Here is an 18,486-nt window from a genome sequence, read left to right as displayed (position 1 = left end):
CAGTACCCTATGTATTTCTGGATCTCCTCAGTACCCTATGTATTTCTGGATCTCCTCAGTACCTCCTCAGTACCCTATGTATTTCTGGATCTCCTCAGTACCCTATGTATTTCTGGATCTCCTCAGTACCCTATGTATTTCTGGATCTCCTCAGTACCCTGTGTATTTCTAGACTTTCCTCAGTACGCTATGTATTTCTGGACTTTCCTCAGTACCCTATGTATTTCTAGACTTTCCTCAGTACCCTATGAATCCCTAGACTCCCTATATAACTGTTATTTTGGGGTTGTGAGGTAATGCTAACTTTCTCCCTGTTCTTGATGCTGTGTCCATCCATAGGAATTAGTGTTCCATTGTTGAAGTGTTTGTTTTTAATGTTATATAATTATTGGTTGTCGTGTGTAATCGGGCTGTGGTGTTTGTATGTTATAATTACTCATCATGGCATGTAATCAGAGAGCTAGAAACTCATTAAGCTATTGGAGAAGCAATTGTCACTTAGATGTGGACGCTTTATGTAACTGAATTATGGATTTTTCCCTATATTGTGACTAAAGACCACCACTGAATATGAAAAATGCCTGATACATACAAGAACAATTAAAGACTAAGTGAATACATTAAATACTGTCAGTGAATACATCAAATACTGTCAGTGAATACATTAAATACTGTCAGTGATTACATTAAATACTGTCAGTGAATACATTAAATACTGTCAGTGATTACATTAAATACTGTCAGTGAATACATTAAATACTGTCAGTGAATACATTAAATACTGTCAGTGATTACATTAAATACTGTCAGTGAATACATTAAATACTGTCAGTGAATACATTAAATACTGTCAGTGTATACATTAAATACCGTCAGTGGTTACATTAAATACTGTCAGTGTATACATTAAATACTGTCAGTGTATACATTAAATACCGTCAGTGGTTACATTAAATACCGTCAGTGTATACATTAAATACTGTCAGTGTATATATTAAATACTGTAACACTAATGGTTGTACCTGTACCAGTGATATAATGGTCACTGTAACACTAATGGTTGTACATGTACCAGTGATATAATGGTCACTGTAACACTAATGGTTGTACCTGTACCAGTGATATAATGGTCACTGTAACACTAATGGTTGTACATGTACCAGTGATGTAATGGTCACTGTAACACTAATGGTTGTACCTGTACCAGTGATGTAATGGTCACTGTAACACTAATGGTTGTACATGTACCAGTGATGTAATGGTCACTGTAACACTAATGGTTGTACATGTACCAGTGATGTAATGGTCACTGTAACACTAATGGTTGTACATGTACCAGTGATGTAATGGTCACTGTAACACTAATGGTTGTACATGTACCAGTGATGTAATGGTCACTGTAACACTAATGGTTGTACATGTACCAGTGATATAATGGTCACTGTAACACTAATGGTTGTACTAGCAGATGTTCCACTGTAGTTTTTAAACATATAATTGGCTTTGATATTTAGTAGTATTATAACTTACAAATTTCAGTAAATACATTGTATTGTGTAAATTTCACTTCAATTGATATCAGATGAAGATTTTCTGACATCAGAAATTTTGTAACACATGATAGATGCTGTGTTTAACAAATTAGATGTAAAAAGTTTGTAGGCATACACAGAACGAGGACCACCAAGCTGCTGCAGAGGCCCTCGTTCAAGGAGTGCTAGACGTGTGCTGCTTTATACAACAGCTCCAAATTGACTCGACCATTCACTGGAGCTTCCTTACATCCTGTACCAGGGTTCAGTCAGAGAATTATGTTAGTGGTAGCAAGCATCAAGAGGGCCAATAGTTAACACTTCCATTTCCTTACTGATGGATATGAGCTATCGTTGAGTTAACAATATCAGTGAAAGGTTTTACTCTACAACGAGTGCATGTTACAGGGAAATTCAATCAGGTGTTATAAATTGGACTGATCTGCCCAGGTAAGGATGACTCTTTCATCACAGGCCTTTTATCTGCTTGAAGTTTTTAAACATGAAGAAATGTAAATTTGAAAGTTCCTCCATTCATCTAATGTAAACCTTTTCATAGACGTGAATTTTGTTGAGAATAATGTTCACTCATTGAATGGCACATCCGTTGACTATCCTTGTAGTTTCCAATAATAGTCAGCAGATGTCAGCCACAAAAATCTATCACCCGGTGTATCAATACAAAACTCAAAGTCATTTTGAAAAGAGATATATTTTTATGTATGCAAAGCATGTCTTGAAACTGAAAATAATGTTACCTGTGTATGATTGGATTACGTAATATGGTACATACTGTGTGGGGGGGTCTCTGTGATGGACCAGTTACAGTACATACTGTGTGGGGGGTCTCTGTGATGGACCAGTTACAGTACATACTGTGTGGGGGGTCTCTGTGATGGACCAGTTACAGTACATACTGTGTGGGGGGTCTCTGTGATGGACCAGTTACAGTACATACTGTGTGGGGGGTCTCTGTGATGGACCAGTTACAGTACATACTGTGTGGGGGGTTTCTGTGATGGACCAGTAACAGTACATACTGTGTGGGGGGTCTCTGTGATGGACCAGTAACAGTACATACTGTGTGGGGGGTCTCTGTGATGGACCAGTTACAGTGCATACTGTGTGGGGGGTTTCTGTGATGGACCAGCTAAAGTACATACTGTGTGTGGGGTTTCTGTGATGGACCAGTTACAGTACATACTGTGTGGGGGGTCTCTGTGATGGACCAGTTACAGTACATACTGTGTGGGGGGTCTCTGTGATGGACCAGTTACAGTACATACTGTGTGGGGGGTTTCTGTGATGGACCAGCTACAGTACATACTGTGTGTGGGGTTTCTGTGATGGACCAGTTACAGTACATACTGTGTGGGGGGTTTCTGTGATGGACCAGCTACAGTACATACTGTGTGTGGGGTTTCTGTGATGGACCAGTTACAGTACATACTGTGTGTGGGGTTTCTGTGATGGACCAGTTACAGTACATACTGTGTGTGGGGTCTCTGTGATGGAGCAGTAACAGTACATACTGTGTGGGGGGTCTCTGTGATGGACCAGTTACAGTACATACTGTGTGGGGGGTCTCTGTGATGGACCAGTTACAGTACATACTGTGTGGGGGGTTTCTGTGATGGACCAGTTACAGTACATACTGTGTGGGGGGTCTCTGTGATGGACCAGTTACAGTACATACTGTGTGGGGGGTTTCTGTGATGGACCAGTAACAGTACATACTGTGTGGGGGGTTTCTGTGATGGACCAGTAACAGTACATACTGTGTGTGGGGTTTCTGTGATGGACCAGTTACAGTACATACTGTGTGGGGGGGGTCTCTGTGATGGACCAGTTACAGTACATACTGTGTGGGGGGGGGGTCTCTGTGATGGACCAGTTACAGTACATACTGTGTGGGGTTTCTGTGATGGACCAGTTACAGTACATACTGTGTGGGGGGGGGGGGGTCTCTGTGATGGACCAGTTACAGTACATACTGTGTGGGGGGGTCTCTGTGATGGACCAGTAACAGTACATACTGTGTGGGGGGGTCTCTGTGATGGACCAGTTACAGTACATACTGTGTGGGGGGGTCTCTGTGATGGACCAGTTACACTCCATACTCTGGGATTTTTTTTTGTGATGGTTCAGATTTTTTTTATCTCAAAATTAAAACAGAAAACAGAATTGATCCCAAAATTAGATATCGATCAGTTCTCAGATCACCTGCTAGTTAGAAGTGTATTCTAATGTAGCTCTTCTATTCTGCACAAGATCTTTATTTTTAACTATCATGGAGACTAAAATGTGACATTGCCTACCTAATATTGGGGAAATTTACATGATAATAAATGAGGGTGGTGATTCGAGACTACCTGTGATTAGGCTTGGAATGAGGACTGGTGTAAGGCAGGACAAAGAAACGTCAATATCTGTAATTCTGTCATTGTTATGCATAACTATCTTCCCCTTTCACACTGTAGAGCTAGAAATATCGAGCTGCCAGTGTTGATGAAGATGTTTTTCTATTACTGTTGACTATTTTAGTCTTAGCCTCTAGACAACTTTTTAGTCTTGTTCAATCAACCTACATCACCACAGCAGTCCTGTGTTGATCATCCCTCCTGTGCCACACTTCCGAGGCTTTGCTGGATTATTGGTGGTTAAAAATAGTGTTGGATTGGTGGCTTATCACATAGCTTCACTGTTAACATTACAATATAAATTACAGGAGTTTTTGTTATTATGCATGTGTGAAATGACCGAGGGAAGCTGTGATGTACAGAAGATTTGGGGCTGTTCCACTTTGATGTCATAACTTCATGACATCACTTTAATGTGATGACTCACCACAGAAAGGGATATAAAGTAAGAATATTGATGATTAAGATTTTGTGTCAGTTTAATGAAATGCTGTTTTCACAAATGTTCAGAAAAGTATTTAAGTTATGTGACTGTCTTAAATTGGTTTCCATTTAATCATGGATTTTATAAAACTTGTCAGGAATGTTAAATTTTACTGAGACAGAGAAGATTTAAAGAATTCTTTTAAAAATCTCATATGCTGATGTAAGATTCCTTGCGCATTTGTGAACTGGTGGTTAGCCATAAGATTGCATTATAACTATTTGTAGATATTTATTTTAGTTGCATTTATATCAGAAATGCAGCACATTAATGCGTCATTTTTAAATACCTGTAAAAGAATACTGTTTACACACCAGTAAACAACAAAATAAAAAAAAAATGATTCTCATATTTACTTTTTTGACAGTTATTTTTTTCATTCACTTTAAAAAATAATAATAATCATTCATTTGACACACAATGAGAGAAGTTAGACTGACATCTCATGGAATTTGACATTTGTTGAAGTATAAACACCCAATTTTGATGGTAAGGCCAAAAAGAGAATATAGACAGACGGTGTAAATATTAACTGGTAAATTTAAATGGTAGTTGGTTATAACAACTTTATTTGGCTGAGAGATCAGTTTGGGCCATACTACCTTAACTTCATTAGTAAGATTGAAATATGATTTTCTGAAATTCATTTTCTGGTTTGTCTCAAAATAACACTTTTTTCATTAATGTTTAAGATGTGTATATTAAATACCAAATTCATTGAAATTGAGAGTTGGATCAGGCTTATTATCTGCAATCAAACTTTCTAGAAGGATTACATTTTAAAGTTTCTATATTAACAGGTGTAGGAAAGTTTGATTGCCTTTAGCACTTAGCATTTGAAAAGATTCTTTTAAAAATTAATCAACTACTTTATATTTTACTGATACTTGAAACATACAATTGTAGATTTCCTAAACAGATACTTGGGGCATCTTTTGGTCCAGATGATGACTTTGTACTTGATAACACTGCTATTCTGGGTAGCTGTAGGCTACTTACAAAAAAACACTCAATCAAAGCATGCTGCTCGGCAAATGTTGTACTATAATAGAAAAACAAAATGATCACCAGTACAAAGCAGTACATACACATGTCAAAATAAATTACAGCTATTGTGCAACACTATATGATATATGTATGAAGAGGATGAAGCAGAGGATGAGAGGAGACAAAGGGATAGAGGGGGAGATGATGAGGGGAACCAGAGGGATAGTACTTTGAGGAGTAGAGGGGAGAGGATGAGGGGAGACAAAGGGATAGAGGGGGAGAGGATGAGGGGAGCCAGAGGGATAGTACTTTGAGGAGTAGACGGGAGATGATGAGGGAAGCCAGAGGGATAGTACTTTGAGGAGTAGAGGGGAGAGGATGAGGGGAGACAGAGGGATAGTACTTTGAGGAGTAGACGGGAGATGATGAGGGGTGGCAGTTGATAGTATTTTTTGGAGTAGTGGGGAGAGGATGAGGGGAGGCAGAGGATAGTATTTTGAGGAGTAGAGGGGAGAGGATGAGGGGAGACAGAGGGATAGTACTTTGAGGAGTAGAGGGGAGAGGATGAGGGAAGCCAGAGGGATAGAACTTTGAAGAGTAGAGGGGAGAGGATGAGGGGAGACAGAGGGATAGTACTTTGAGGAGTAGAGGGGAGAGGATGAGGGGAGGCAGAGGATAGTATTTTGAGGAGTAGAGGGGAGAGGATGAGGGGAGGCAGAGGATAGTATTTTGAGGAGTAGAGGGGAGAGGATGAGGGGAGGCAGAGGATAGTATTTTGAGGAGTAGAGGGGAGAGGATGAGGGGAGGCAGAGGATAGTATTTTGAGGAGTAGAGGGGAGAGGATGAGGGGAGGCAGAGGATAGTATTTTGAGGAGTAGAGGGGAGAGGATGAGGGAAGCCAGAGGGATAGAACTTTGAAGAGTAGAGGGGAGAGGATGAGGGGAGGCAGAGGATAGTATTTTGAGGAGTAGAGGGGAGAGGATGAGGGGAGGCAGAGGATAGTATTTTGAGGAGTAGAGGGGAGAGGATGAGGGGAGGCAGAGGATAGTATTTTGAGGAGTAGAGGGGAGAGGATGAGGGGAGGCAGAGGATAGTATTTTGAGGAGTAGAGGGGAGAGGATGAGGGGAGGCAGAGGATAGTATTTTGAGGAGTAGAGGGGAGAGGATGAGGGGAGGCAGAGGGATAGTATTTTGAGGAGTAGAGGGGAGAGGATGAGGGGAGGCAGAGGATAGTATTTTGAGGAGTAGAGGGGAGAGGATGAGGGGAGGCAGAGGATAGTATTTTGAGGAGTAGAGGGGAGAGGATGAGGGGAGGCAGAGGATAGTATTTTGAGGAGTAGAGGGGAGAGGATGAGGGGAGACAGAGGGATAGTACTTTGAGGAGTAGAGGGGAGAGGATGAGGGGAGGGCAGAGGGATAGTATTTTCAGGAGTAGAGGGAAGAGGGTGAGGGGAGCCAGAGGATAGGACCTTGAAGGGTGAGGGTGAGAGGATGAGGGTATGCAGAGGGATAGGAAGAGATGGAAGGGTAATGGATTGGAAGAAGAGATTGAGAAGGGATGAGGGTATGCAGAGGATTGGGGATAGGAAAAAAGTAAGGGAAGGCAAAGAAATAGAGTAGGCTGGTTGTTAGGATAGATAATAGAGGTAAAGGAGGTGGAGGGTAGGAGGAAGAAGAGGAGGATGACGGATGTAGATATACTGGGGAGGCAGATAGGTGAGGGGTGTGAAGGGTAGGAGGAAAAAGAGTAGGACCGATGGATGTAGATAGACTGAGGAGGCAGATTGGTGAGGGTGTGGAAGGATGGGAGGAGGCAGATAGATGAGGGGTGTGGAGGGATGGAAGGAGGCAGATAGGTGAGGGTGTTGAAGGATGGGAGGAGGCAGATAGGTGAGAGTGTGGAAGGTTTGTGTAGGCAGATAGGTGCGGGTGTGGAAGAATGGAAGAAGGCAGATAGGTGAAGGTGTGGAAGGATGGGAGGAGGCAGATAGATGAGAGTGTGGAAGGATTGGAGGAGGCAGATAGGTGAGGGTGTGGAGGGATAGGAGGAGGCAGATAGATGAGGATGTGGAGGGATGGAAGGAGGCTGATAGGTGAAGGGCGTGGAGGGATGGGAGGAGGCAGATAGGTGAGGGTGTAGAAGGATGGGAGGAGGCAGATAGGTGAAGGGCGTGGAGGGATGGGAGGAGGCAGATAGGTGAGGTGAGGGTGTGGTGAGGGTGTAGGGATGGGAGGAGGCAGATAGGTGAGGGTGTGGAAGGATGGTAGGAGGCAGATAGGTGAGGGTGTGGAAGGATGGGAGGAGGCAGATAGATGAGGATGTGGCGGGATGGGAGGAGGCAGAAAGGTGAGGGTGTGGAGGGATGGGAGGAGGCAGATAGGTGAAGGTATGGAAGGATGGAAGGAGGCAGGTAGGTGAGGGTATAGAAGGATGGGAGGAGGCAGATATATGAGGGTGTGGGAGGATGGGAGGAGGCAGATAGGTGAGGGTGTGGAGGGATAGGAGGAGGCAGATAGATGAGGATGTGGAGGGATGGGAGGAGGCAGATAGGTGAAGGGTTTGGAGGGATAGGAGGAGGCAGATAGGTGAAGGGTGTGGAGGAATGGGAGGAGGCAGATAGGTGAGGGTGTAGAAGGATGGGAGGAGGCAGATAGGTGAGGGTGTGGAAGGATGGTAGGAGGCAGATAGGTGAGGGTGTGGAAGGATGGGAGGAGGCAGATAGATGAGGATGTGGCGGGATGGGAGGAGGCAGAAAGGTGAGGGTGTGGAGGGATGGGAGGAGGCAGATAGGTGAAGGTATGGAAGGATGGAAGGAGGCAGGTAGGTGAGGGTATAGAAGGATGGGAGGAGGCAGATATATGAGGGTGTGGGAGGATGGGAGGAGGCAGATAGGTGAGGGTGTGGAGGGATAGGAGGAGGCAGATAGATGAGGATGTGGAGGGATGGGAGGAGGCAGATAGGTGAAGGGTGTGGAGGGATAGGAGGAGGCAGATAGGTGAAGGGTGTGGAGGAATGGGAGGAGGCAGATAGGTGGGTGTGTTGGAGGATGCGAGGAGGCAGATAGGTGAGGGTGTAGAAGGATGGGAAGAGGCAGATATATGAGAGTGTGGGACGATGGAAGGAGGCAGAAAGGTGATTGTGTGGAGGAATTGGAGGAGGCAGATAGGTGAGGGTGTGGAGGGATGGGAGGAGGCAGATAGATGAGGATGTGGAGGGATGGGAGGAGGCTGATAGGTGAGGGTGTGGAGGGATAGGAGGAGGCAGATAGATGAGGATGTGGAGGGATGGGAGGAGGCTGATAGGTGAAGGGTGTGGAGGGATGGGAGGAGGCAGATAGGTGAGGGTGTAGAAGGATGGGAGGAGGCAGATAGGTGAGGGTGTAGAAGGATGGGAGGAGGCAGATAGGTGAGGGTATTGAGGGATGGGAGGAGGCAGATAGGTGAAGGGTGTGGAGGGATGGGAGGAGGCAGATAGGTGAGGGTATAGAAGGATGGGAGGAGGCAGATAGGTGAGGGTGTGGAAGGATGGTAGGAGGCAAAGGGAAATTTTTATGAATGATCTGCAACATTTTAGTACTGTATTGTGATAATAAATACGAAATGACTGACACTCAAAAGACATCCCATGTCAGAACAAGTGTGATGACAGTAAATGTCTAACAGCAAAACCAGTTTGGCAGATTTTAGGCCTGTATCTCATTCATCATAATCTCACAGCCATGGTGCTGGCAGCAGTAAGCTCCCCAGAAACTACCTAATTAATTGACCTGCAGGTTTGTAAGTGAATTTGTAGCATCTTAACTGGGTTGGAGCTCTAGAATAATTCTCAAGAATTTTATTGCTGCTTTTAGAGTATAAATTGGGCATGTAGATGCTGTCCGTATGGTTTTTATTGAGTTTTATTAGAGCAGAATAACTCAGTGTGGTATAAAATTGATATTTCATTCCAGTAAAACTAACTCAGTATGATACCAAAGGTGAATTAGACTAGAGCCATTTCTGACACTTTAGAAATGGCTTTTTGATGTAACCAGATCCTTCAGTCTCCTGGGTATGATATAGAGAGTTCCCACAGTCTCCTGGGTATGATATAGACAGATCATTCAGTCTTCTGGGTATGATATAGACAGTTCCTACAGTCTCCTGGGTATGATATAGACAGTTCCTACAGTCTCCTGGGTATGATATAGACAGTTCCTACAGTCTCCTGGGTATGATATAGACAGTTCCTACAGTCTCCTGGGTATGATATAGACAGTTCCTACAGTCTCCTGGGTATGATATAGACAGTTCCTACAGTCTCCTGGGTATGATATAGACAGTCCTACAGTCTCCTGGGTATGATATAGACAGTTCCTACAGTCTCCTGGGTATGATATAGACAGTTCCTACAGTCTCCTGGGTATGATATAGACAGTTCCTACAGTCTCCTGGGTATGATATAGACAGTCCTACAGTCTCCTGGGTATGATATAGACAGTTCCTACAGTCTCCTGGGTATGATATAAACAGTTCCTACAGTCTCCTGGGTATGATATAGACAGTTCCTACAGTCTCCTGGGTATGATATAGACAGTCCTACAGTCTCCTGGGTATGATATAGACAGTTCCTACAGTCTCCTGGGTATGATATAGACAGTTCCTACAGTCTCCTGGGTATGATATAGACAGTTCCTACAGTCTCCTGGGTATGATATAGACAGTTCCTACAGTCTCCTGGGTATGATATAGACAGTCCTACAGTCTCCTGGGTATGATATAGACAGTTCCTACAGTCTCCTGGGTATGATATAGACAGTCCTACAGTCTCCTGGGTATGATATAGACAGTTCCTACAGTCTCCTGGGTATGATATAGACAGTTCCTACAGTCTCCTGGGTATGATATAGACAGTCCTACAGTCTCCTGGGTATGATATAGACAGTTCCTACAGTCTCCTGGTTATGATATAGACAGTCCTACAGTCTCCTGGGTATGATGTACTGTAGACAGTTCCTACAGTCTCCTGGGTATGATGTACTGTAGACAGTTCCTACAGTCTCCTGGGTATGATATAGACAGTTCCTATAGTCTCCTGGGTATGATGTACTGTAGACAGTTCCAACAGTCTCCTGGGTATGATATAGAAAGTTGTATGACATCAGTGATTTAAATATTCCCAGGTAGACTGGATGACTATAAAATGACCATATAAATGTTTATTCACAAATGTCTGAATCAGAGGAGTGTAATATAGAGTTGATGTGACTCGTTAGTGGAGCAGTGTTATATAGGTTTGATGTGACTCGTTAGTGGAGCAGTGTTATATAGGTTTGATGTGACTCAGTGGAGCAGTGTTATATAGGTTTGATGTAACTCGTTAGTGGAGCAGTGTTATATAGGTTTGATGTGACTCGTTAGTGGAGCAGTGTTATATAGTGTTGATGTGACTCATTAGTGGAGCAGTGTTATATAGGTTTGATGTGACTCATTAGTGGAGCAGTGTTATATAGGTTTGATGTGACTCATTAGTGGAGCAGTGTTATATAGTGTTGATGTGACTCATTAGTGGAGCAGTGTTATATAGGTTTGATGTGACTCGTTAGTGGAGCAGTGTTATATAGGTTTGATGTGACTCATTAGTGGAGCAGTGTTATATAGGTTTGATGTGACTCATTAGTGGAGCAGTGTTATATAGGTTTGATGTGACTCATTAGTGGAGCAGTGTTATATAGAGTTGATGTGACTCATTAGTGGAGCAGTGTTATATAGTGTTGATGTGACTCATTAGTGGAGCAGTGTTATATAGAGTTGATGTGACTCATTAGTGGAGCAGTGTTATATAGTGTTGATGTGACTCGTTAGTGGAGCAGTGTTATATAGAGTTGATATGACTCGTTAGTGGAGCAGTGTTATATAGGTTTGATGTGACTCGTTAGTGGAGCAGTGTTATATAGGTTTGATGTGACTCATTAGTGGAGCAGTGTTATATAGGTTTGATGTGACTCATTAGTGGAGCAGTGTTATATAGAGTTGATGTGACTTGTTAGTGGAGCAGTGTTATATAGGTTTGATGTGACTCATTAGTGGAGCAGTGTTATATAGGTTTGATGTGACTCATTAGTGGAGCAGTGTTATATAGAGTTGATGTGACTCATTAGTGGAGCAGTGTTATATAGAGTTGATGTGACTCATTAGTGGAGCAGTGTTATATAGAGTTGATGTGACTCGTTAGTGGAGCAGTGTTATATAGGTTTGATGTGACTCATTAGTTTAGCAGTGTTATATAGAATTGATGTGACTCATTAGTGGTGCAGTGTTATATAGATTAGAGTCAATCCTAAGTGCAGTGTTATATAGATTAGAGTCAATCCTAAGTGCAGTGTTATATAGAGTAGAGTCAATCCTAAGTGCAGTGTTATATAGAGTAGAGTCAATCCTAAGTGCAGTGTTATATAGAGTAGAGTCAATCCTAAGTGCAGTGTTATATCGAGTAGAGTCAATCCTAAGTGCAGTGTTATATAGAGTAGAGTCAATCCTAAGTGTTATTTAGTCTGTGATTGTTTGTTAATGTGACTTTTTCCTCCTTAGTGTATTGGTGTATTTCCTTATTTACATTTGGATACTCTTTCCAGTAGTGGTGAATCTTAATGACCAAAGGAAGTTTACAGACATGAATATTGAACATTTATGTGAAGCTGTGATGGATGTTCTACGTTTACCTCCATTTTATAGCTCCAAGGTATAGCTTGTTTACTTTTTTTTCATTATTGATTTTTGGAACTGTGAAATGTTACAGTTTGCCACTAATGATCAGTGAAATATTTATAATTCAGGGTAGTTTAACACTTTTAAAATCTTAACCACTTTTGTCATCCAGAATTCTCATTGGAGTTGTGTAAAGGATTCAAGCAGGCAATTAAAACACCACTTTACAATATTCATATATACACACCATCACTATCAAAATTTGTTTACCTTGTAAGAATGTTTGTGTATAGGTAACTCAGATATAGGACTGGGATGTGATAGAATCAGACATGTCTCTACTCAGATGTCGGACTGGGATGTGATAGAATCAGACATGTCTCTACTCAGATGTCGGACTGGGATGTGATAGAATCAGACATGTCTCTACTCAGATGTAGGACTGGGATGTGATAGAATCAGACATGTCTCTACTGAGATGTAGGACTGGGATGTGATAGAATCAGACATGTCTCTACTCAGATATAGGACTGGGATGTGATAGAATCAGACATGTCTCTACTCAGATGTAGGACTGGGATGTGATAGAATCAGACATGTCTCTACTCAGATGTAGGACTGGGATGTGATAGAATCAGACATGTCTCTACTCAGATGTCGGACTGGGATGTGATAGAATCAGACATGTCTCTACTCAGATGTAGGACTGGGATGTGATAGAATCAGACATGTCTCTACTCAGATGTAGGACCGGGATGTGATAGAATCAGACATGTCTCTACTGAGATGTAGGACTGGGATGTGATAGAATCAGACATGTCTCTACTGAGATATAGGACTGGGATGTGATAGAATCAGACATGTCTCTACTCAGATGTAGGACTGGGATGTGATAGAATCAGACATGTCTCTACTCAGATGTAGGACCGGGATGTGATAGAATCAGACATGTCTCTACTCAGATGTAGGACTGGGATGTGATAGAATCAGACATGTCTCTACTCAGATGTAGGACTGGGATGTGATAGAATCAGATAATTCTCTGTTTTTGCTGCTGCTACAATATTAAAAACATGATTATTTGATGTCTTTCTACTTGAAAGGCTTCCTCTTTGAATTGCCTCATTACAAACCAAATTCACCAATTAACCAATTTACTAATTATGCTCAATGGTTAGTGTATTGGTGATATAGTGATCCACTAAGTAAACAGGAGGTTGTGGTGATTAGTAAGTGGTTATTGATTGTGTAAAACAGCCTTAGAATGTTACTGTATTGATACTACCTACCTCCTGATCATTGTAAACTCTAGCAATGGTAGACATGAGTATTTCATAGACATTTGTTTTTTATTTTTGTAACGGACAGGTTTGCTGATGAAACTTTCAGATACTTAAGTGCTTCAGATAAGTTGTTTTTTTAGATATAGAAGTTGATGTTATGTGATTGTTTATGTTATTGATAAAAATGTAATAGAAAGATAAGAAAAAATAGAGGCTATAAAACACATTGCCGATCCTTAAGTTGCCTGGTGTGTTATCAGATGTAGCCTCTTCTGCCCTAATGAAACACCTGATAGCAGACAAACTGCCTTGATCTGTTATGTAGTTTAGCCATATTGTTGAATGAGGAGAAAGAAATGATGACAAGTTTAATCTGGTTGCCTAAATCATACAGAATCCTATTATACAAGTAAACAACAACAACCTTACATTGAGAGAGTGTGTTGTTGACGGAGTGACGAGGGGGAGTGATTTGTTAAGGTGTGATGAGGGGGAGTGTTTTGTTAAGGTGTGGTGAGGGGGAATGTTTTGTTAAGGTGTGACGAGGGGGGATGTTTTGTTAAGGTGTGACCAGGGGGGATGTTTTGTTAAGGTGTGACAAGGGGGAGTGTGTTGTTGACGGTGTGACAAGGGGGAATGTTTTGTTGATGTTGTGATAAGGAGGGGTGTTTAGTTGATGTTGTGACGAGGTGGAATGTGTTGTTGATATTGTGACGAGGTGGAATGTGTTGTTGATATTGTGACGAGGGGGAATGTTTTGTTGATGTTGTGATAAGGAGGGGTGTTTAGTTGATGTTGTGACGAGGGGGAATGTTTTGTTGATGTTGTGATAAGGAGGGGTGTTTTGTTGATGTTGTGACAAGGAGGGGTGTTTTGTTGATGTTGTGACGAGGGGGAGTGTTTAGTTGATGTTGTGATAAGGAGGGGTGTTTAGTTGATGTTGTGATAAGGAGGGGTGTTTTGTTGATGTTGTGATGAGGGGGAAGGTTTTGTTGATGTTGTGACGAGGGGGAATGTTTGTTGATGTTGTGATAAGGAGGGGTGTTTAGTTGATGTTGTGATAAGGAGGGGTGTTTAGTTGATGTTGTGACGAGGGGGAATGTTTTGTTGATGTTGTGATAAGGAGGGGTGTCGGACTGAGGTGTAATAGAATCAGACATGTCTCTACTCAGATGTAGGACTGGGATGTGATATAATCAGACATGTCTCTACTCAGATGTCGAACTGAGGTGTAATAGAATGTTTTGTTGATGTTGTGATAAGGAGGGGTGTTTAGTTGATGTTGTGTCGAGGGGGAATGTGTTGTTGATGTTGTGATAAGGAGGGGTGTTTAGTTGATGTTGTGATAAGGAGGGGTGTTTAGTTGATGTTGTGACGAGGGGGAATGTTTTGTTGATGTTGTGATAAGGAGGGGTGTTTAGTTGATGTTGTGATAAGGAGGGGTGTTTAGTTGATGTTGTGATGAAGGAGAATTTTTTGTTGATGTTGTGATGAGGAGGGGTGTTTAGTTGATGTTGTGATAAGGAGGGATGTTTAGTTGATGTTGTGTCGAGGGGGAATGTTTTGTTGATGTTGTGATGAGGAGGGGTGTTTAGTTGATGTTGTGATAAGGAGGGGTGTGTTGTTGATGTTGTGATAAGGAGGGGTGTTTTGTTGATGTTGTGATAAGGAGGGGTGTTTAGTTGATGTTGTGTCGAGGGGAAATGTGTTGTTGATGTTGTGATAAGGAGGGATGTTTAGTTGATGTTGTGACGAGGGGGAATGTTTGTTGATGTTGTGATAAGGAGGGGTGTGTAGTTGATGTTGTGATAAGGAGGGATGTTTAGTTGATGTTGTGACGAGGGGGAATGTTTGTTGATGTTGTGATAAGGAGGGGTGTGTAGTTGATGTTGTGATAAGGAGGGGTGTTTAGTTGATGTTGTGACGAGGGGGAATGTTTTGTTGATGTTGTGATAAGGAGGGGTGTTTAGTTGATGTTGTGATAAGGAGAGGTGTTTAGTTGATGTTGTGTCGAGGGGGAATGTGTTGTTGATGTTGTGATAAGGAGGGGTGTTTAGTTGATGTTGTGATAAGGAGGGGTGTTAAGTTGATGTTGTGTCGAGGGGAAATGTGTTGTTGATGTTGTGATAAGGAGGGATGTTTAGTTGATGTTGTGACGAGGGGGAATGTGTTGTTGATGTTGTGATAAGGAGGGGTGTTTAGTTGATGTTGTGATAAGGAGAGGTGTTTAGTTGATGTTGTGTCGAGGGGGAATGTGTTGTTGATGTTGTGATAAGGAGGGGTGTTTAGTTGATGTTGTGACGAGGGGGAATGTGTTGTTGATGTTGTGATAAGGAGGGGTGTTTAGTTGATGTTGTGATAAGGAGAGGTGTTTAGTTGATGTTGTGTCGAGGGGGAATGTGTTGTTGATGTTGTGATAAGGAGGGGTGTTTAGTTGATGTTGTGATAAGGAGGGGTGTTTAGTTGATGTTGTGACGAGGGGGAATGTTTTGTTGATGTTGTGATAAGGAGGGGTGTTTAGTTGATGTTGTGATAAGGAGGGGTGTTTAGTTGATGTTGTGACAAGGGTTGGGGGTTTTGTGGATGGTGTGACAAGGGGGAGTGTTTTAACTGCATGCAGCTATATAATATTGATTTGTTTAATAATGGAATTTTTTTAAACTCTTAATTTCCATCTCATAGAAAAGATAAAAGTTGTTGATATTAGAGATTTTCATGATTTTACACATTGCTGAACGGAAGCCCGTGGCAGCCCGTGAGTAATTGGCTTGCTGACACCATATGTTGGCTGTAGTCTGTGCTGACTTTTGTAAGAGAAGTCTATCTCTCTGAACAGTGTTTACCACTATCGCTACAAAAAATAGAGGTGTTCTGAATGTACTTTTATTTCACAACAGCTCCCTCAATGCAAATTGAGCTCGAGGAAAAAACACTGGAAATTTCACGGAATGATAAATTGAGTAATTCTGTAATTGATTACAAAAATACAGGCTAACGTGTCTTAATAGAAAATTATTGCTTTTTAACAGCCAGTTAATTCTGTTCTAAACATTATCACATACATGGGTATAAAATTTGTTTAAACCCGCAGTCAATTAAAAACAAAAGAAGAAAATTCTACCTTAATACTAAGGGTACAAGAAAACAATATGTAACTTTTAGTGGTCGTGGATTTGATACAGGATTGTCTGTGAGAAATAGAATATTGTATTCTCAAGTGGTTGTATCAATTGTCTAATACACTAACATCATAAGAAAATATTAATTCTCACTGCAATGTCATTTACAAATCCTAGGTAGAGATATGTCACTACATGCTGGATATGGACTATGTGAATAACAGTGGTTTTTATAGCAGGAGAGATTATTACAGCAATGTATAGAGTTTACAAACTTAATTATGATTAGTACATTTTTGTTTACTCAACTGTTTGTGCAGATGGCCATGAAAGACCTCAATTCAATAATGCTCATTGCCAAATCCCGGCGTCAATCCTCATCATTGATCACTTATCATAGCTACTTGTCTAGTCTGAAAATGAACTGTATCAATAATGTAAAAAAAAAGACAGAGCAAAAAAGCAGATCTGTTTCTGTATCAAAACTTTGTTTTGGAGGCCTCCCTAAAACCATTTAGAACATCTTAGAAGACATAACTAAACAACCCAGGCTATACTAAGTACACCTACCTATACAACCCAGGCTATACTAAGTACACCTACCTATACAACCCAGGCTATACTAAGTACACCTACCTATACAACCCAGGCTTTACTAAGTACACCTACCTATACAACCCAGGCTTTACTAAGTACACCTACCTAAACAACCCAGGCTATACTAAGTACACCTACCTATACAACCCAGGCTATACTAAGTACACCTACCTATACAACCCAGGCTATACTAAGTACACCTACCTATACAACCCAGGCTATACTAAGTACACCTACCTATACAACCCAGGCTATACTAAGTACACCTACCTATACAACCCAGGCTATACTAAGTACACCTACCTATACAACCCAGGCTATACTAAGTACACCTACCTATACAACCCAGGCTATACTAAGTACACCTACCTATACAACCCAGGCTATACTAAGTACACCTACCTATACAACCCAGGATATACTAAGTACACCTACCTATACAACCCAGGCTATACTAAGACGTTGAGGATGTGCTGATTATTAAGATAAGATTGGTAAAGTTGGCAATCTATCATGCTATTGATATATCCTGGATGATTTTCCTCAATGCTGCAATTATTTATGAAAACATGTCTTTAGACAAACAGAAAAAAAAATCATGATAATTCCAGACTTATCTATGATATAACGTGTTTAAAAGTAAAAAGAATGTTGTTTCTGTACTAATAAGGAACACATGTTGTTTCTATTTGTTTATGAATCATTATCAGCTTTCATGCAGGTGTTGCCAGATTTTTGTCTGTGTTTATTTTTGTGTATGCATTAGAGATGTGCTGTTTTATTGAGTATATATCACCGAATGTGTGCACTGAGTTTTCTGTACCCAAACCAGACATTACACAAGGAAATACTGCCTGGTATCTACCAAGGCCTCACAACACACAGACCTCACTACACACAGACCTCACTACACACAGACCTCACTACACACAGAGAAACACTGGTATCTACCAAGGCCTCACAACACACAGACCTCACTACACACAGAGAAACACTGGTATCTACCAAGGCCTCACAACACACAGACCTCACTACACACAGAGAAACACTGGTATCTACCAAGGCCTCACAACACACAGACCTCACTACACACAGAGAAACACTGGTATCTACCAAGGCCTCACAACACACAGACCTCACTACACACAGAGAAACACTGGTATCTACCAAGGCCTCACAACACACAGACCTCACTACACACAGAGAAACACTGGTATCTACCAAGGCCTCACAACACACAGACCTCACTACACACAGAGAAACACTGGTATCTACCAAGGCCTCACAACACACAGACCTCACTACACACAGAGAAACACTGGTATGTACCAAGGCCTCACAACACACAGACCTCACTACACACAGAGAAACACTGGT

General features: G+C 41.7%; 2 protein-coding genes across 2 annotated transcripts in view; one reads left to right on the top strand and one right to left on the bottom strand.

The window, feature by feature from the left end:
* The first annotated feature begins 1,893 nt into the window (after positions 1 to 1,893).
* The window catches only part of LOC132560151 (neuronal calcium sensor 2-like), an 85,916-nt gene continuing 69,323 nt past the window's right edge, over positions 1,894 to 18,486 (top strand). The window contains exon 1 of the mRNA XM_060224800.1: positions 1,894 to 1,982. The gene's annotated coding sequence lies outside the window, so the exon portion shown is untranslated. The remainder of the gene's footprint in view (positions 1,983 to 18,486) is intronic.
* LOC132560150 (uncharacterized) lies at positions 7,052 to 8,992 on the bottom strand. Its single transcript, XM_060224799.1, has one exon. The coding sequence runs from the start codon at positions 8,990 to 8,992 to the stop codon at positions 7,052 to 7,054; it is 1,941 nt and encodes a 646-aa protein (XP_060080782.1).

This window comes from Ylistrum balloti, unplaced genomic scaffold (genome assembly GCF_031769215.1).
Source record: "Ylistrum balloti isolate Yb309-2 unplaced genomic scaffold, AGI_CSIRO_Ybal_v1 Utg371022, whole genome shotgun sequence".
In the NCBI taxonomy this organism is placed as follows: domain Eukaryota; kingdom Metazoa; phylum Mollusca; class Bivalvia; order Pectinida; family Pectinidae; genus Ylistrum; species Ylistrum balloti.
The sequence above is the reverse complement of the archived record's forward strand: the minus strand, read 5'-3'. Positions and strand labels throughout refer to the sequence as shown.

Bases quoted from the DNA above. Each gene is read 5' to 3' on its own strand.
- LOC132560150 (XM_060224799.1), bottom strand. From the start codon at position 8,992: ATGTTGCAGATCATTCATAAAAATTTCCCTTTGCCTCCTACCATCCTT.